Source organism: Artibeus jamaicensis, unplaced genomic scaffold (genome assembly GCF_021234435.1).
Source record: "Artibeus jamaicensis isolate MK-2021 breed Jamaican fruit bat unplaced genomic scaffold, CSHL_Jam_final contig_1015, whole genome shotgun sequence".
In the NCBI taxonomy this organism is placed as follows: domain Eukaryota; kingdom Metazoa; phylum Chordata; class Mammalia; order Chiroptera; family Phyllostomidae; genus Artibeus; species Artibeus jamaicensis.
This window is the reverse complement of record NW_026521194.1, coordinates 842812-858365: the sequence shown is the minus strand read 5'-3', so window position 1 is coordinate 858365 and position 15554 is coordinate 842812. Positions and strand designations below refer to the sequence as shown.

The 15554-nt window shown below is 45.6% G+C and overlaps 1 protein-coding gene across 1 annotated transcript in view; it reads right to left on the bottom strand.

The window, feature by feature from the left end:
• The window catches only part of DNER (delta/notch like EGF repeat containing), a 254654-nt gene that overhangs the window by 143233 nt on the left and 95867 nt on the right, over positions 1–15554 (bottom strand). The window contains exons 2-4 of the mRNA XM_053656593.1: positions 13934–14236; positions 11136–11230; positions 8605–8771 (exon numbers count right to left, since the gene is read on the bottom strand). Coding sequence (XP_053512568.1) covers positions 8605–8771; positions 11136–11230; positions 13934–14236 — 565 coding nt within the window. The remainder of the gene's footprint in view (positions 1–8604; positions 8772–11135; positions 11231–13933; positions 14237–15554) is intronic.

Here is a 15554-nt window from a genome sequence, read left to right as displayed (position 1 = left end):
AAATAGACAAAAAAAACTGTACTTGAAAAATAACTAAATAAAATTAATTTAAAAAATTTTTAAAAGTGTGAATATTATTTATATTTATATTATCTGCTGTCAAAGAGCACTTTTTATTATTAAAAAGAAAGTTAAGTTTAAAATTACCTTCTAATGAGAGAACACCTAAATTCCCAGGGTGTATATACGTAGCCCTGAGAATCAATCAACTTCTCTCTCTCCCCCTCCTCCTCCCCTTCCTTCTCCTTCCTTCTCTGCCCTCTCTCTCCCTTCCTCTCCCCGCACCTTAGAGAGAAGAACAAGATGAGATGCCGCTGACAAGGAGAAATCTGGATGTAAAAAAGCAATGAAAGGAATTCCTTTCTTAGTTGAAATCTCTAGTGACAGAAGCTAAGAAAACTTTCAACAGTAAACCCAGCAAAGCCCTGAGAAAGTTTGCCTCTAAGCTAAAAAAGAAGCAGGAAAAGTTTTAAAGAAATATTTCAATCAGATTTTATGGATGAAATGGATTAAGATTCACTAGTACTGAATAAGTAATAAGGCATTTTCTTCCAGAGTTAATAAAAAATTCTTTTTATGTTTAAAAGAATTTTTAAAAATTTTTTTAAAGAATTATTTTTTAATGTAAAAAGAATTTTTATTATTTAACTTTTTTACATCAATCTATAAGCAAAATGTGCTATCTTTATTTTTTTTTTCAATAGAGGGCTGAAGGAGAGAAAGAGAAAATGAGGCAGAATGGAGGGGCAGAGAGGAGAATTTATGACTATAAAATTGTACCTTAAGTTAGTTTCTCAAAACCAAGCAAATTCCACCACCTAATGAATCAGGCACAGATTTTCTTCCAACTGGTGCTCAGACCCACAGAAGCATGGCACTAACTTGCCCACGTGGACTCGGAATGTTTGACTCTCCACAGCCGTCCTTCCCATCCAAACGACTAATGACGGAACACTGCTGGTTAGTTCCGAGAACTGGCACAAATTATGGGGTGTGAAAGAATGACCTAAGGAGTTTGTAGAAGCCCCTGCTGGGGGTCAGTCAGGTCTGTGGTAGACCAGCAACCCACCTTTCTGTGAAGCCTGATTCCACGGACCGTCCTGAAGGGTAGGGGCAACATTTCATTCATCTTGGCTCACCAGCCCCGGTTTCAGCACAGCCTGAGCAACCAGTCCTCAGTGGGACCCGGCAAAGCTGTAGGGACCAAGTGTGTCCACAAAGGAATATGTCTTTCTTATCAATGCTCAATTTATCACTGTAATTAATAGGAACCAATCAATAAATGATGCTGACTATGACAATATTTAGGAAGACAGGAGCAAGGCATTGAAGTTCAAAGCCAGCTAATTTTAAAATTTTATAAAGGGGGTAAAATAACAATGAATAAGAATCTATCAATAATAACCTTAAAAGTAAATGGATTAAATGTTCCAATCAAAAGACACAGAGTAGCTGAATGGATAAAAAAAAACATGACCCCCACACAGGCTGCCTACAAGAGACCCACCTCAGAACAAGAGACCATCACAGACTGAAAGTGAAGGGCTGGGAAAAAATATCCCAAGCAAATGGACAGGAAAAAAAAGCTGGGATAGCAATACTCATATTAGGCAAAATAGACTTCAAACAAAGGCCATATAATTTTAATAAACATTACCAATAATAATAAGGTCAGAAAGAATAATCCTGATTGTTAATAATATAGAAATGTGGTTTCAATCTAAGTAAAATTCAATTTTAGAGAAGTCTTCCATGTAAGCAAGTGTGAGCTATAAGGACGTTATCTAAACTATGCTATTCAGGGCAGCCTTATAGTTCCTCTGCTTTTGTTCTCTTCCAACTATTACTTTTTATTTGAACATTTCCAAGTTTTTGTTTCTTCGACTGCAGGAAGTTCAATGTCCCATATTCAACTGTGGTTTTAAGACAACCAGCAAAAGGTGAAATATTTGCATTTTCCTTTGTTAAATCTTAAGCTTTTAGTAAAGAAGATGTTAATGTTTCTGTAGCTGGTAGAAATTCCAGAACTCCTTTGACTGTTGCACCCCTGGCCCCGGAATAAGACAACGTAAAGAACAAAATGCAAAGTACAGCGTTCCCAAAAGAATGAGGGAAAGCTTCTTTCTTTCTTTCTTTCCTTTAATTTGATCTTCTAAAATACTTTTAATGTAATAAAAGAGGAGAAAGTTTAAATGTCACAGAGGTGGGTTATGAAAACCTGCGAAGAATTCTACAGATTGACATTTTGCAGCTGGAAGTTTTCTTTACCTGGTATTGACTAAGCAGAATAACTGTGCCCTGTGAACAAAATTTAATCACTTAGGAAAATGCCATATGGCCATCATCGTACCAGGAACTGAGCCATGGTCCCCTTCTCTAGAATTGTACAGTTTAACTAAAGATATAAAATCAGCACACCCCAAAAAAGGAGGGTAGAGGACATTCAGATGCTAGGCTGTGTGATGCTGGCTGTAAACACAATGATCAGAGGGAAAGGGCTGACTTAAACAGTCCTGGTAAACAGTCCTGGTAAAGCACAGGTTTTATGAAAGACTTGGAAGAAGTGGAAGGAGGCAGAGATGGGAAATGATACCAGCTGCACAGAGAGAACTTGCAGAAAATTTGCAGGGCTGGGGTCAGGTGAACATTTAGAAAGATTGACCAGCGATCTGAACCGACAGGTTCACAGGCAAGGACAATGCAGCCCCGCTCTGGGCTGGCATCGGTGTGTGAGAGCTGGCCATGGTCCAAGCAGAAGTGTGGGGTGTCAGGAAGACTGGGCCCAGACCAGAGAGATGGGGGCCTACCACAAGCAGAGCGGCCAGACAGGGTAGCAGTTGTGAAGGGAGGACCTTATGCATGGAGGAAATTAGATTTCACTCCAGGAAGCTGGAGGTGTGTACCTGTGAGTTTACAGACAAAAATTCCAGCCCACTGTATAGGTAAGGGGCCAGCAGCCTCAGAAGCCCAGATTTAAGATGGTTGTTAAGGCATATACTCAATCCAATTCCACCAATAAGAGCTAATCAAATATTGCAGGCTTGTTTGACAACGACCTGAAGACTGAAGGCTTCGTGCAAGAAGCAGTTTCTATCACTACAAAAATAAAGGGGGGGGAGGTGACTTCAGAAAACAGCCTGGTAGCAACCAGCATATGGGAAGATGAGTTGCGATGTTTCAGAGAATCAACCCTGCTTTACTGGGTCACAGCTAGGATGCAAATACTCATCCTTACACTAACAGACCAAAAAAACAATATCAAAATCAGTCAAGGTATTATGAAGGTATAGCAAAGAATATTCTGAAATACCAAGTGCCCCAACCAATATCTTACTTTTTTGTGTCTTCACTTATTCCATAAGATCTGAGAGGCTTACAGAAAATATATACCATTAAATAGTGAAGTATAAATTAAAGTGGACATCAGAGCCAGGAAAAATTCAACTGAAAGAGTATGTAGAAGAGAGGTTAACAGGCCATCAAATCTTTACAGTTGTAAGAGCTAAATTACCAATTTGACTGTACCTCCTGGTGGCCTGTCCAACAAGCCAGAGGAAGACTCATGCTGAGCATCTATCACTCCACATGGGGGTCCCTCCTTCTGGCATGTCCTGGTCTGTACCCAGCCCTTGTCCCCTCCCACCCCTCCCGTGCCACCCTCAGTCTTCCACAGGGAGCGGGTCCTGGCTCCTCCCAGGAGGAGGGCTCCTCCCAGCCAGGGAGCGCTCACAGGGCGGGGCATGTGGAGTGACAGCCGCTCAGCATGCATTTTCCTCTGGCTTGTCTGGCCTATTTATCTTCCTTCCGGTTGCTTTTAATTCTGAGTGAGAAATAAAAGAATGCATCATGAAATGGCTCAGATAAAGTAAGACTCATCTAGAGATCTGGTGCCTGAATTGCCACCATCGGCACATGCAAAAAAAAATAATAATGTTGGCCATTAGTCATGGCTTCAGAGACTTCTCCAGCCAAACCATGGTGTTAAAAAACCTCCCATCCGTACCTTTTTAATGGAAGCTTCCCCTTTGAATACCGCCCGCTAGCCCTACCCCGATGAAGGTTGTCCTCTGTGGCGCCTTTCCCCCCAGTGGCTCTCTCTGTCAGATCTGGAGGGTGAGACGCCCCAACTACAGCTACATTGTGGTACTTTTGAAACTTACATTTTAAAGGACTGGCTTTTACAGTTTATTCAGATGGGAAAAAAGGGGATGGAGTTCACAATTAAGACAATAGAACTTTATTAAGTTCCCAGAGGATTCGTTGAAAATTCATGTCAAAGACTAGAAGGTCCTTCCTTTGCCTGTTAAGGACAAACAGAGAACCACAAAATAAAATTCACACCTCATTCATATCCAAGATGGAAGGCATCTGGAGGGTGGGTGGGATTTTCAAAGGTTTGTTATACACTTGTTGAAGTCGAATTCTATTTCCATGTGTGATGACTGTTAGTCCATCCCTAGCACTCTAATCAGATTATCTAACGACACCGATACCTGTGACATTGAACTGTCAAACACTGCCCGCTGTACCTCCAAGGAGAACACTTTGCCTGTCCTGCCTCCCCACCCCCGGTGGAGCTAGTTGCTCCTTCCCCTGAATGCCATGGTCACTTCTGCACATCCCCTGCCCACCGCACTTGTCTCTGCCATTATTCCCCCATTTCCTCAGAGACCACAGCAAAATCATCTGGCTGGAGCAGTGCCTGGGAAGTAAGAGGTGTGGGACGTGCATCTTCTAAACTAATACAGACCTGTGCCTAAAACTGTAAGCAAATAAAGCACATTAAGTTCCTTGATACAGAGATTTGGGAAGCAGGAAACACCCTTCCATGAGCGGAGAATGTTGAAAAACATTCAACATGTGATCACACACATAGCTTAGAGGGGTGGTTCTAATATTTTGGGAGATGCAGGTATCTCTGAGAATCCAGTAAACTTTCAAGTCTCTCCTAAGAAGGATAAACAAGCACCTGAGTCTGCAGGGCATTTTCAGAAGATTCACAGGATCTATGAAGTGACCTTTGACTCCATGACCGCTGCAACACCAGGGGTCAACTTGTTACAGAAAACAACTCAGCCACTTTCAGATGTACGAAGTGGAACTTTATTTACGTGTAGGGACCCAGAAGAGGCAGTCTCCAATTCTGGGCCCCTGGCTAGGGCAGGGGCTTGTTTATATAATGTGGCATGCAGAAGCCATTTTACTAAGCCTACATGGGAGAAGTAGGTTTACAGAAGCAAAAAAGCAGGGCTGCTGATAGGGTCATACAATGTTCTTTTGTTCTTACTTCTTAGTTACTTAGTTGCTCACCCTTCCTTATCTTAGTGGCTCAGCAAATGGATTGTGTCCTTCTGATTTGTCTGGGCTTGTCTAAGCAGGTTTCCTGCTACAAATTGAGCCCCAAATAGGAGCTTTTGCCTAAAAATAACAGCATCAACTGGTTGTATATCGTGAAAATTACATTTCTTAAAAAAAAATAGTGGCAGTATGTACAGTTAGACTGTCAAAGATTGCATCTCCCAGAAAGCACCGGGGCACCAGCAGGGATAAATACATTGGGTGAGTCTATAAAGACCTACAGCCCTCTGGCCATGAAGGGCCCTCGCACTGGCTGGGTTTCATTACCTTGGGCAAAGAAAAGCCTTAACCTTCACTGTACCTGCTAAAGTACAGTGTTAGTCCTCCTTATTTTTCAAGGTACAAAAATAAAAAGAATGCACTGCTTTATAAATTATATTATATGACGAGAAACTTTTAAAACCAGAAGCTTAGAATCAAGGAAACTTATATTGCTCAGCAACTCCCAGGAGGCACAGAAGGGCCATGCACAGACTGGGGAAGTTTCTAGTCCCATTAAGACATCAGGGAGGAAGACCTGGAAGTCACTGGTCTCCTGAGCTCTGTGGCTAATTTAGTAGCTACAATCCAGAAGAAGTGATCTCAGCTCCTACAAGGACCTTTGTATGGGCTAAAGGTTGCACCATTTATTCCTTCGATCTAAGGTATTAAGAGAAGCTTTTTAGTAGTCATTCATGAAACACCATCGGCCTGGATTAACCCTAAAAATACACTCGCTTTTATTACATAAATTAGGCATAAAATGTACTAAAAACTGTAAGAAAAAAAATGGTACAGGTGTCATGAAAATAATTGAAAAAATAGTGGGTCATAAGCGGAAGAACAGAATGAGGGGAGGGAAATAGGCAGATTGGAGCACTCGGACCACTGGGAAAACGAAAGGAGAGGGGAACGAGCTGAGTCACACTGAACGTCATTTCAAAGATGAGCAACAAGATAAAATATCAGACTGAGGTGGCCACAAACACAGGCCACAAAGAGAAAAGTGTGAAGGAGAAAGTGGGCTTCTCCGAGCACAGAGGCGGAGGGGAAGCGTGGGTGAAGCAGATGCGCCCCGTCTAGGTTTCCTGATCGGAGGAAGAGCCCGCCAGGAGAGCGGTCCAGGGTCGCCTGTGTGTTCGTAAACATTCCGAAGGAGATTTGAGAATCCACGCAGCGGATTCTCCATCTTTGGCTGGCCGTTTTTTTCCTACACCACCACTCCAAATGCAGAGAGTTTTGGGGGGTCTTGAAGAGGAATAGAAGTGGGGATCGGAGACACGGGAAGGATGGGATGGAGCGGGGTGAGGGTCCAGACGGCACCCGAAGGACGCGGCGATCTCCAACAGCTTTCGAACACAGAGGCCACACACCAGCGGGCTCATCTGTCCCTCAGCCCTGAGATCATCCCTCACAGCAAAGTTTCCAAGCAAACCCGAGTTTAAGAAGCACAGAAAGACTTACCGAGACAGGCGAGACGCAACCATGCCTCATGGCGAGGCAACAGGAGCAATGAACCTTCCCTATGTGAAAGCACCAACTATGGGGCCACTGAGTCACTGGAAAGCTGATGAACACCCGTAACGCCCCACCCCACCCCCACCTCAGGAGCAGGAAATGCTAAACAAAGGTCCATTTAGCTATTTACCCCAAAACACTGCATAAAACAAATAACATGTTTGGAAGAGGCAGGCTTAGGAAAAAGAAAAGGACTAATTAAGGAGAGGGCGGGAGTGAAATTGGTGACAACCCAGCAGAGAGGGGTTGCCAAGGCACAGAAGGATGAGGCACTTTGTTTCATTGTCCCTTTCTCTCTGTGAAACAGTGTAAACTCTCATAAGGCAGTGGTCATGGAGGAAAACTTGAAATATTATGTGTAGTGGCACTGAGATAGGTCAAGTGTATTACCATCATCTGGAACGTGTAGAAGTTTAACATAGGCTGTCAATGATAACTTTTACAAAAGAATGTTTGTGTAAAGCTGGTGACAGCAACCCAGTTTGTCATCCAAAGCACAGAAGGGACCCCTCTGCCCTGCCACACAGAAATACTCAAACACTTTGGTCTTCAGGTGTGCACCTGGGATCTGCCGACAGTACGGAGCAGAGAGGAGACACTAGGTTCCTGCGAGGGAGTTCGCATGGGCTCCCCAAATGGAGCAGCAGCGCCTGCACTCAGCCATGGGTGCAGGTCTGGGCTCCTCCTCCAGTGTGGACATTTTCTCCCACCTCCCCGGCATCGATTCACACCCCTGTCCCATGAAGGCCATTGTCCCCTTTAGAACAGGCTTTTGGTTCTTCACTAAAATGTGTCCATGTCCACAGAGCCCCTGTATTGCAAGAGTGAATTAAGAAGCTATTTAAAAGAAAAAAAATTAAATGAAAAGAGCATTAAGCACGAGTCAGTGCAGCAAGCAGGAGGCCTCCACAGTGATTGCAGTCAATATAGTTTCAGATAAAAAGACTTTGGCCAAAGAAGCAGCTGGCCATGTGCAAGGGCCACGAGAGCCCGGCCCCTCCTCCTCAGGAGGAGCATGTGCAGACTGTCTCCTTTAAAGAGAGACACACTGAAGCACTGTGAGCTCCACCACAAAGCCACACGTGGGACTCCGAAGGCTCTAGTTGGGGAAGTTTAAACGATACCAGATCACAAACTTTCCAAATGGAAAATAATGGTTTTGAGAAATGAAGGATGGCACTCAAAATCATTGTCTCCTTGTTGTAGCCTGAAGTGTAATTTTTGAGAACTTAGTGTAATTTAGTTATTAATATATCACCCATATTAACATACCTATGTAAATATTTTAGGTTATTTCTCTATTGCTTCTCAGCCTTTTGGCTAAGATCAAGTGTAAAATTATTCCTCTAAAAAACAATACATTTCAAAGATAAGTTTTTCCCATGAAATTGCTGTTAGCAAATGAGCTCACTGCCCCAAGCTGCCCACAGTTCTTGGAGAAAGCAGGCAGAAGAGCTGGAAATTAGAGAATTGAGCTTCAGAGCATTGAGCACCAAGGACCCCACACCTGTGACACTTCAGCCAGGGCCAGGAGATAATCTCAGAAATCCAGAGGTCACACTCTTTCCAATTTGCGTCACCCTGGAAAAAATACCTTAGAAACCAATTTTGATCATCAGCAGAACCTCTCTAAAATGCAGGCAATACTATTGATGGCTGGCGTTCCAGTTATCCGGGCAAAATTCCTTACACACTGTCTCTCTCCCCCAAACCGACAGGCGGCGCTGCGAGGAGATTCCCAGGACTCACCGATGAAGTGGTTGGGCCCCAAGGCGAGCATCTCCTCCGAGAGGACGAGGCCCCCGGGGGCCTGGAGCAGGGTCACGCTGCGGCCGTCTATGAGGGAGCACTGCTGAAATCCCGTGGCCGTGACCTTCCACAGCAGGATCAGCGACGCAGCCGCGTCTTGCCGAATTCTGAAAACGGGAACGGTGTCAATGGAGAGTCCCAACCAGAAGAGCAGATCTGAGAACCAGCCCATCACAGTGAAAATACACAGGAGGAACAGGTGCCCGTCCACAAAGGGATGCTGGGGGGGGAGGGGACTGAGGAAATGACCTTACAAGCAAGCATTGCTCTGTGCACACTCATGGCCGTCACTTCCCACACAGGTGAGAAATGCCCAGGGAACACTTCTGATCAATAATAACACAGAGGCATGCGGACTTGTTCCAAGACAACTCCCTCCATCTGCACACCATGTAAAGGGCCTGGCTTGAGTGCCCTGCAAATGGGTGATATACACCCCGAACCGGCCACCTGAGGTGTGCTGGCGAAAAAAGGGTGTCACCTCCCACGCTTCAGGTCTCCCCTGCCTTTTTCTTGTCTTCAGGATAAAATCCAAAGAACCAGATGCCCTAGGAGACTAATCCACCTCGGCCTCGGTTTCCCTCTCAGACTCGAATCCAGCACCTCCATCCTGGCAGCCAAACCCTCAGGCAACAGGATTACTGTCTCTTCGCCAAGCCGGTTGGGGCCCAGCTCTCAGCCTCTGCCCCCTCCCTCCCTGGGAAACCTGTCGCCCCTCAAGGCTCAGCCCCCACATCACCTCCTCTCTGAGAGCTTCCTTCCCATCGTCCTGCTACCATGCTGTCCCCGTGTCCCTGTGCTTCCCCGGGAACTGGGTCTCTGCCTGGGGGAGAAGAGCTGGCCCTCCCCTCAGCACTGGGCTCCCGGCTTGCAGCAGGTGTTCAGCACAGGGCTGCCAAATGACTGAATCCTTGAATAACTCAAAGCGTAAGGGCTGAGTGACCCTCCCAGGGGAGTTCGGGGCGCCCAGAGATCATTCTGCCCTCCCGTCTGCCTCGGCCTGGCTCGGGCTCTGCTGTTGCTGCCCGCCTCTGCAGCCTAACAGCCTCTTGAAGATTTCAGGCTTGAAGATTAGAACATTCGAAAGGGCTTATGAAAATAAGATCACACGACCTAAACCAGCAATTTTCAACCAGTGTACCGCAAGAATTTTTGAAACACGCAACACCTGACTGTTCATTCAGTCAGAGGTACTGCCCTCTTTATCCTTAGACTGGCAAATTAAAGGAAAAAAAATGACAACATCCAAAACAGCAATAGCTATCTGTTGTGAATGAATCAAAATTATACCTATTTTTTGGTCAGATGGGCAAAAAATACATATTTTTGGGTGTGCTACAGAATTTTAGTAATTAGTTTGTGAGTGCTGTGAGATGTAAAGGGCTGGAAATCTTTGACCTAAACGAATGAACCTTACTTCCCTAAAGCGGGCTCCTGGGCAGTGAGAGTTTCATCCTTATTGTGAGCAATGAAACACTTAGCACGGAGGCCCCCTGCTGGCAGAACTCAGCGCTGCCTTTCCCCACACCTGTCTTGCTCTGGGGAGGTCTCCTTGTGCCCGGAGTTCACCACCTGTCCTGGCTCTTCCCCATCCCTTCCCCCACCACAGTGAGTCAAGGCTTGGGGGAAGGACAGGGGTGCCGTATTACAGAGACCCTCTTCCAAAAGTTTTTCAGGGACTCTAATGTTTAGAAGGCACAGTGGGCAAAAACAATGCTGGGTACACGGAAGAGGCCTGTAATACCCACTGCTCCCTCAGGGGGGAGCACCCTGCTTCACCAGGACCATGGGTCCATCATTCTCCCAAAGTCCCTGGGGACTAGATCACAAATGACCATTGCTTGCATTGGGGGAGGGGTGGGGTAGAGATGCGACTGTAATCAATAGGAACAGAGAAGGTCGGGCAGTGGGAATTGTCCAACAGGATGGGACACTAATGCTGGCGGCACTCCCAGCCCCCAGCCAAGGCCCACAGCAGGTACTCCGCCCACCTGCTTCCCTTCGCCTGGTCCCCACCCCACCTGTGACAATGGACTGTATGTAACGTGAAAGAGCTTCAGTTTAAAATAAAACAAAATGCTCTCTTCTTGGCTGTTGGCTGTTATAAACAGTATTATAATGCTTAAATTTTAAGTTTGGGGTAAACTGTGCAGAAGATTTTAACCAATGGCCCATTACAATCTTAAAGAGGCCACAGAATTTTGGAAGTGAAAACCACTTGGGAAGTGAAGGGTCTGGCTCTGGATCTTTCTAAGGCCTCCTCTGGATCCTCCTCTCCCACCAGACCCTGATGGGGTCCTCACTTGAGCAGTCTCTAAATAAATAACACCCCCAAGTGTCTGTGTGACACTAGCCACGTGTGCATATGAGCTCCAGTCACAACTCTCGCTGGCCGGGCCAGTCCCAGACCAGGCTCAGCCGCAAGCTGGCACAGCGTCAGTCTGAAGAGTTTTATCTGAGAACTCCCTTACTTGACAGAGGTGTTCTGCGGCACTTCGAAGGACGCCAGCCGGCCACCGGCAGAGGTGTTGGAACTGGCATTCCCACAGGCGATGTCCGGAACCACCTGGGGAGACAAAACCCAAAGATCGGGGCTGTTCACGGCACACGGTGATGTTATAAAGCAAAATGCCACGAGACGCTTCCCTCTGTTCAGGTCCTTTCGATGATGCTGGGGTGGGAGCAGAGAAGGACAAGTGAAGATTTCCCGTCTCAAAAAAAAAGAAAGCTTTGCCATTTTAGTTTCTAAATGGCAGAAGTACCCATGGCCGGGACTGTGAAAACTAGTAACAGGATATCCCAGGGAAGGGCCCGGGGCCCACTCGCTGCTCATTCACTGAGCAAGTGTCACTAGCCTCTGCTCTGTGCTCAGTCTGGGGTCCTGAGGGACTAAATGCTTAGAGAACGAGGAGGTACGTGGCCTTTAAGGCGGCTACAAACCTTAATGACTAGGGGAATGAGCCTTTAAATGAATAATAGGTGCCTTGGCTGGGTAGCTTGGTTGCTTAGAACATCAATCTGATACTCCAAGGTTGCAGGTTCAATTCCCAGTGAGTGCACATAAAGAGTCAAACAGTGAATGCACGAATGAGTGGAACTACAGACCAATGTCTCTCTCTCTCTCTCCCTCTCTCTCCAATTCTTAAAAACTAGGGAGGAAGTGTCTGGTCTGCATGACCCTGCTCTGTGGAGATGGCTCCCAGGAGTGGCCAGGTCACTGGGAAGCTGCCCTACTTTTGCCCTGTGGACCACACCTTCATTTCCAAGGGCCATATTCCCAAAAAGTGTCATACTGCTGTGCACAAGAAAGGAGCTGGCAGTTGGGGGCAGGGCGCGTGCCCATCAGAAAGCACACGGCGAACACTTGAACCGTGTCCAGTGAGGTGTTTCTGATTAGTCCACTCACTTCTTCCTCATCCTGTGATCACTGTCCCCACCCCGAAAGTCTAAATAAAAGGGTATTCAAGGTCTCCCGCATCAGGGTGTCCCGTATTCACTGAGAAAATACAGACGTTCTCAGCACTTTCACCCCACCCCACACCTAGAACTTCTTGTCCAGAAGGCTGAATGGTCAGATGCTACAGATGAAACCCACAGAGGACATTCAGAGACACGAGTGCCACCTGCTCAGTGTGTGTGACTGACGACTGTCCATGAACTTCAGTCCCTTACGGCTCCAAGTAGCCTCAGGTTCCCACAGTATCACGGCTGCACGCAAAGGGCAAGCGTCTTTCTTCCCCTCGCACCTCTCACCTGCTTCTTAACAGCCTAAGCAATACCAGCAGGACAGGACGATGGGGCACTTCCCTCTCACATTTACCGTGCGGAGGGTAGCATGTCTTTAAGAAAATGGATTGGAAGAGCTGGTTGGGAGAAAACTTTTCTCCAAAGGACAGGTCCTCGGTCAACGCGGGGCCAGATGTACTTCACATTCCAGAAGGGAGGCATTCAGCAAAGACGTATTAAAATTATAATTTCAAAGCATCTATTGAAAGTCTGAAATCAGACCATAGTTTTTAGGCAGTCAAGGCTACGAACGGCCCTGCAGCCTGAGGGTGGCCTTCATAAACTGTGGCAATGGAAAAAAGAAGTGGGTCAGCTGGTTATAATTACCCGAGAAAATGGAAGGAAAAATGCTGCCTCGCCTCTTTCTACAATCAGGGAAATTTCTAGATGCGTTCCTCCACTCTCAAAGGACTACACAAAGATCTAGGGGGGTCTCCTGTTTTTTCATTTAAGCTATAAAACCTGTAATAAAATACAGACCCACATCTATACGGATGTCATATAAAGTATAAAATATGGAAGAAAATGGCTCTATTGTTGTCACCTCAAATTCCCAATTCCAATTTATCCCCAAATTCTCCCAGCTAGCAAATGTACATTCTATGCCCATTTCTAGGGGTGTGCTAAAAATTTCATATTTTGTCTGTTGATGAGCTTGAAAATACAATAAGCCAAACCCCGACTGGCCAAGATTCAATAAATAGAGTTTGCTATTGCCAACATAAATAAAATCTGCAAATTTCATTTTCCAACGCATTCTCAAAATATTTTAGAAAGCAATGAAACCAACAAATAAATAAAAACTCACAGACACAGGAAAAAATGGGGCGGAGGGAGGTGGAAAAGGGTAAAGTGGGTCAAATGCTTGGTGACAGAGGAGACTTGACCTTGGGGGGTGAGAGGCAGTGCAATACACAAAGGATGGGTTATTGAATTGCACACCTGGATACTTTTATTAATCAATGTCACCCCATAAATTTAATGCAATTTTTGAAAAATCAGTGATGGCTGCTTTTTTTCCTCTAAATCCCACTGAAGTGCCACAAGGCACCAGAATAGAACCCAAACAATAACAAACAAATGAAGAAAAAGGTGAGCATAATACTCCACAAGTAAAACTAGGTCAACAATGGAGGGTCTGTGATGCCTTTGTTTATTTGACTCTTCATTGAGCTGTCTGCCCCCAAACCTAAGATTATCTCACAGAAATGTACATGGATATTGCTCCTCAAAATAATTTCATTCCTTTTCTTTTCTTAATCACTCTTTTTATGCTCACAAACAATCACAATCCAAGTGCCTCGTCTGTGTGACCAAGAGAGAGTTCCCAAACAAGTATAGGTGGGAATAAGGTTGGGCATGTCGTTTTGTTCACTGGGTAACTTAAAGGTTTTCCACTTTCATTGCTGATATTAAAACCACTGGAATTGTTTTAACCTGGCTGATGTCTTATGTAAAAACATATGCGGCAAAACATTCTCACCTCCACTTGATCCCATTTCATTTCTACAACTTTCTGCCCTGTTTTTGGCTGCCAGGTGGGCAGGGTCACAGTTGCCTGGGAGTGGGGCAGGATGACGTCAGGTTCTGGGGTAGCAGGGACCGGCTGAAGCTGTCGGGGTGCCACGGACTCAGTCCAGCCAGAAGCTGGGAGACTGGGAAGTGCCTGCTCACAGTTCAGACCTTCGTAGCCTTCGGAGCAAATGCAGAGGTAGCCATCACTGCTGCTGCTGCTGCTGCAGTTGCCATGGTGACAAGGGTTACTGGTGCAGGGATCCACAACAAGCTGAAAAGAGATCATAAATGGGGTCGATTATTCCCTCGTAAGACAAGCGGTGCCGTCCCTGGGAAATGAGCTCGGTGTCTCAGAGCTGCTGTTCTGGTGGAAATGCCATTCCAGTGGAACTGGACTGTGGAGCTCGAGTTCTTCACCCCTGTGCTGTTGGCAGGGCCTCCCAGGGTCATCCCAACATTGACCTTTCCACAGGTAACAGGTGTCCTGCAAGGATATACACACAGTGGAGAACGGTCTCCAGAACCCAAGGCCCTAACCAATGTTGGTTCAGGAACACATTATTTAGAGAAATCTGCTAAGGCAAAAATAGTTAAAATGAAGACTTCACAGGAAAATACCAACTTTGGTACTGGTGGCTGCATGCCGTGACAAATGATCCTAGCGCTCTAAAGGGAAGTCTCCTTCTGCACCTCCTGAGCCATGGCAAGACCTCCTCATGCCCAGTTTATTGCTTCCAGAGGCACTTACTTTTGTCCCCCTGTTTCCTACCCGATGAACAAAGCTTTTCAGGATGACATTTTTAAAAGTACAGGTTTCCAAAATAATGAGCATGTGTGACAATTAAAAGCTAGTAGAGAGCATGGTGGCAATGGGTATTAAGCACAATCTTATGAAATGTCTGTCTCATGATTTTGCAGGGTGATTACAGAGAGGTGACCCTGCTGGATACAGAAGATAAAAATTCACTTGTGTGTCTTTCTGTAGTGTTCCTGCTCTGAGGTTTATCTTGCAGTCCTTTGTTGACCTCTGAATTGCTATTTGTTATTACTTGAAGATGCTACAGAACAATGAGAAATGAAACAATGCTTCTCTGGAGACAGCTCAAGGGTCCAGGCGTGTTCTCCATACTTTCTCAATTATCATTTGTTTCTGTGATAACAAAAAATTAGACCTCTATCTGATGTACCCCTGGCTTCTCGGGGCTGATCACAAAAATAGAACTCAGGAGAAAACAGGCTACAGAGATGTGGAACCCCGATTTCTCCTATTGAAATGGTTCAAACATGATTCTGCAAGGGAAAATGGCTATTTCCTTCACAGACTACCAGAAAATAGTGGATAGATTGGTATCTGAAAAGAATGTTTGAGCTATAAATGATTTTAAATATTCATAATCTTAATCAACTCAAAGTAAAACCCAACTCCCTCCACGGGAGACAAAGCTCTTCGTGATCTGACACCTTCCTACCCATGATGTCCTCTCTTCCCACACAAGTTCTTCCTCCCTCGTGCTGGTCCCTCCCTGCTTTCTTTCTGTCCCTGGACTATGCCAAGGTCATTGCTGTCTCAGGGCCTTTGCACCTGCTGG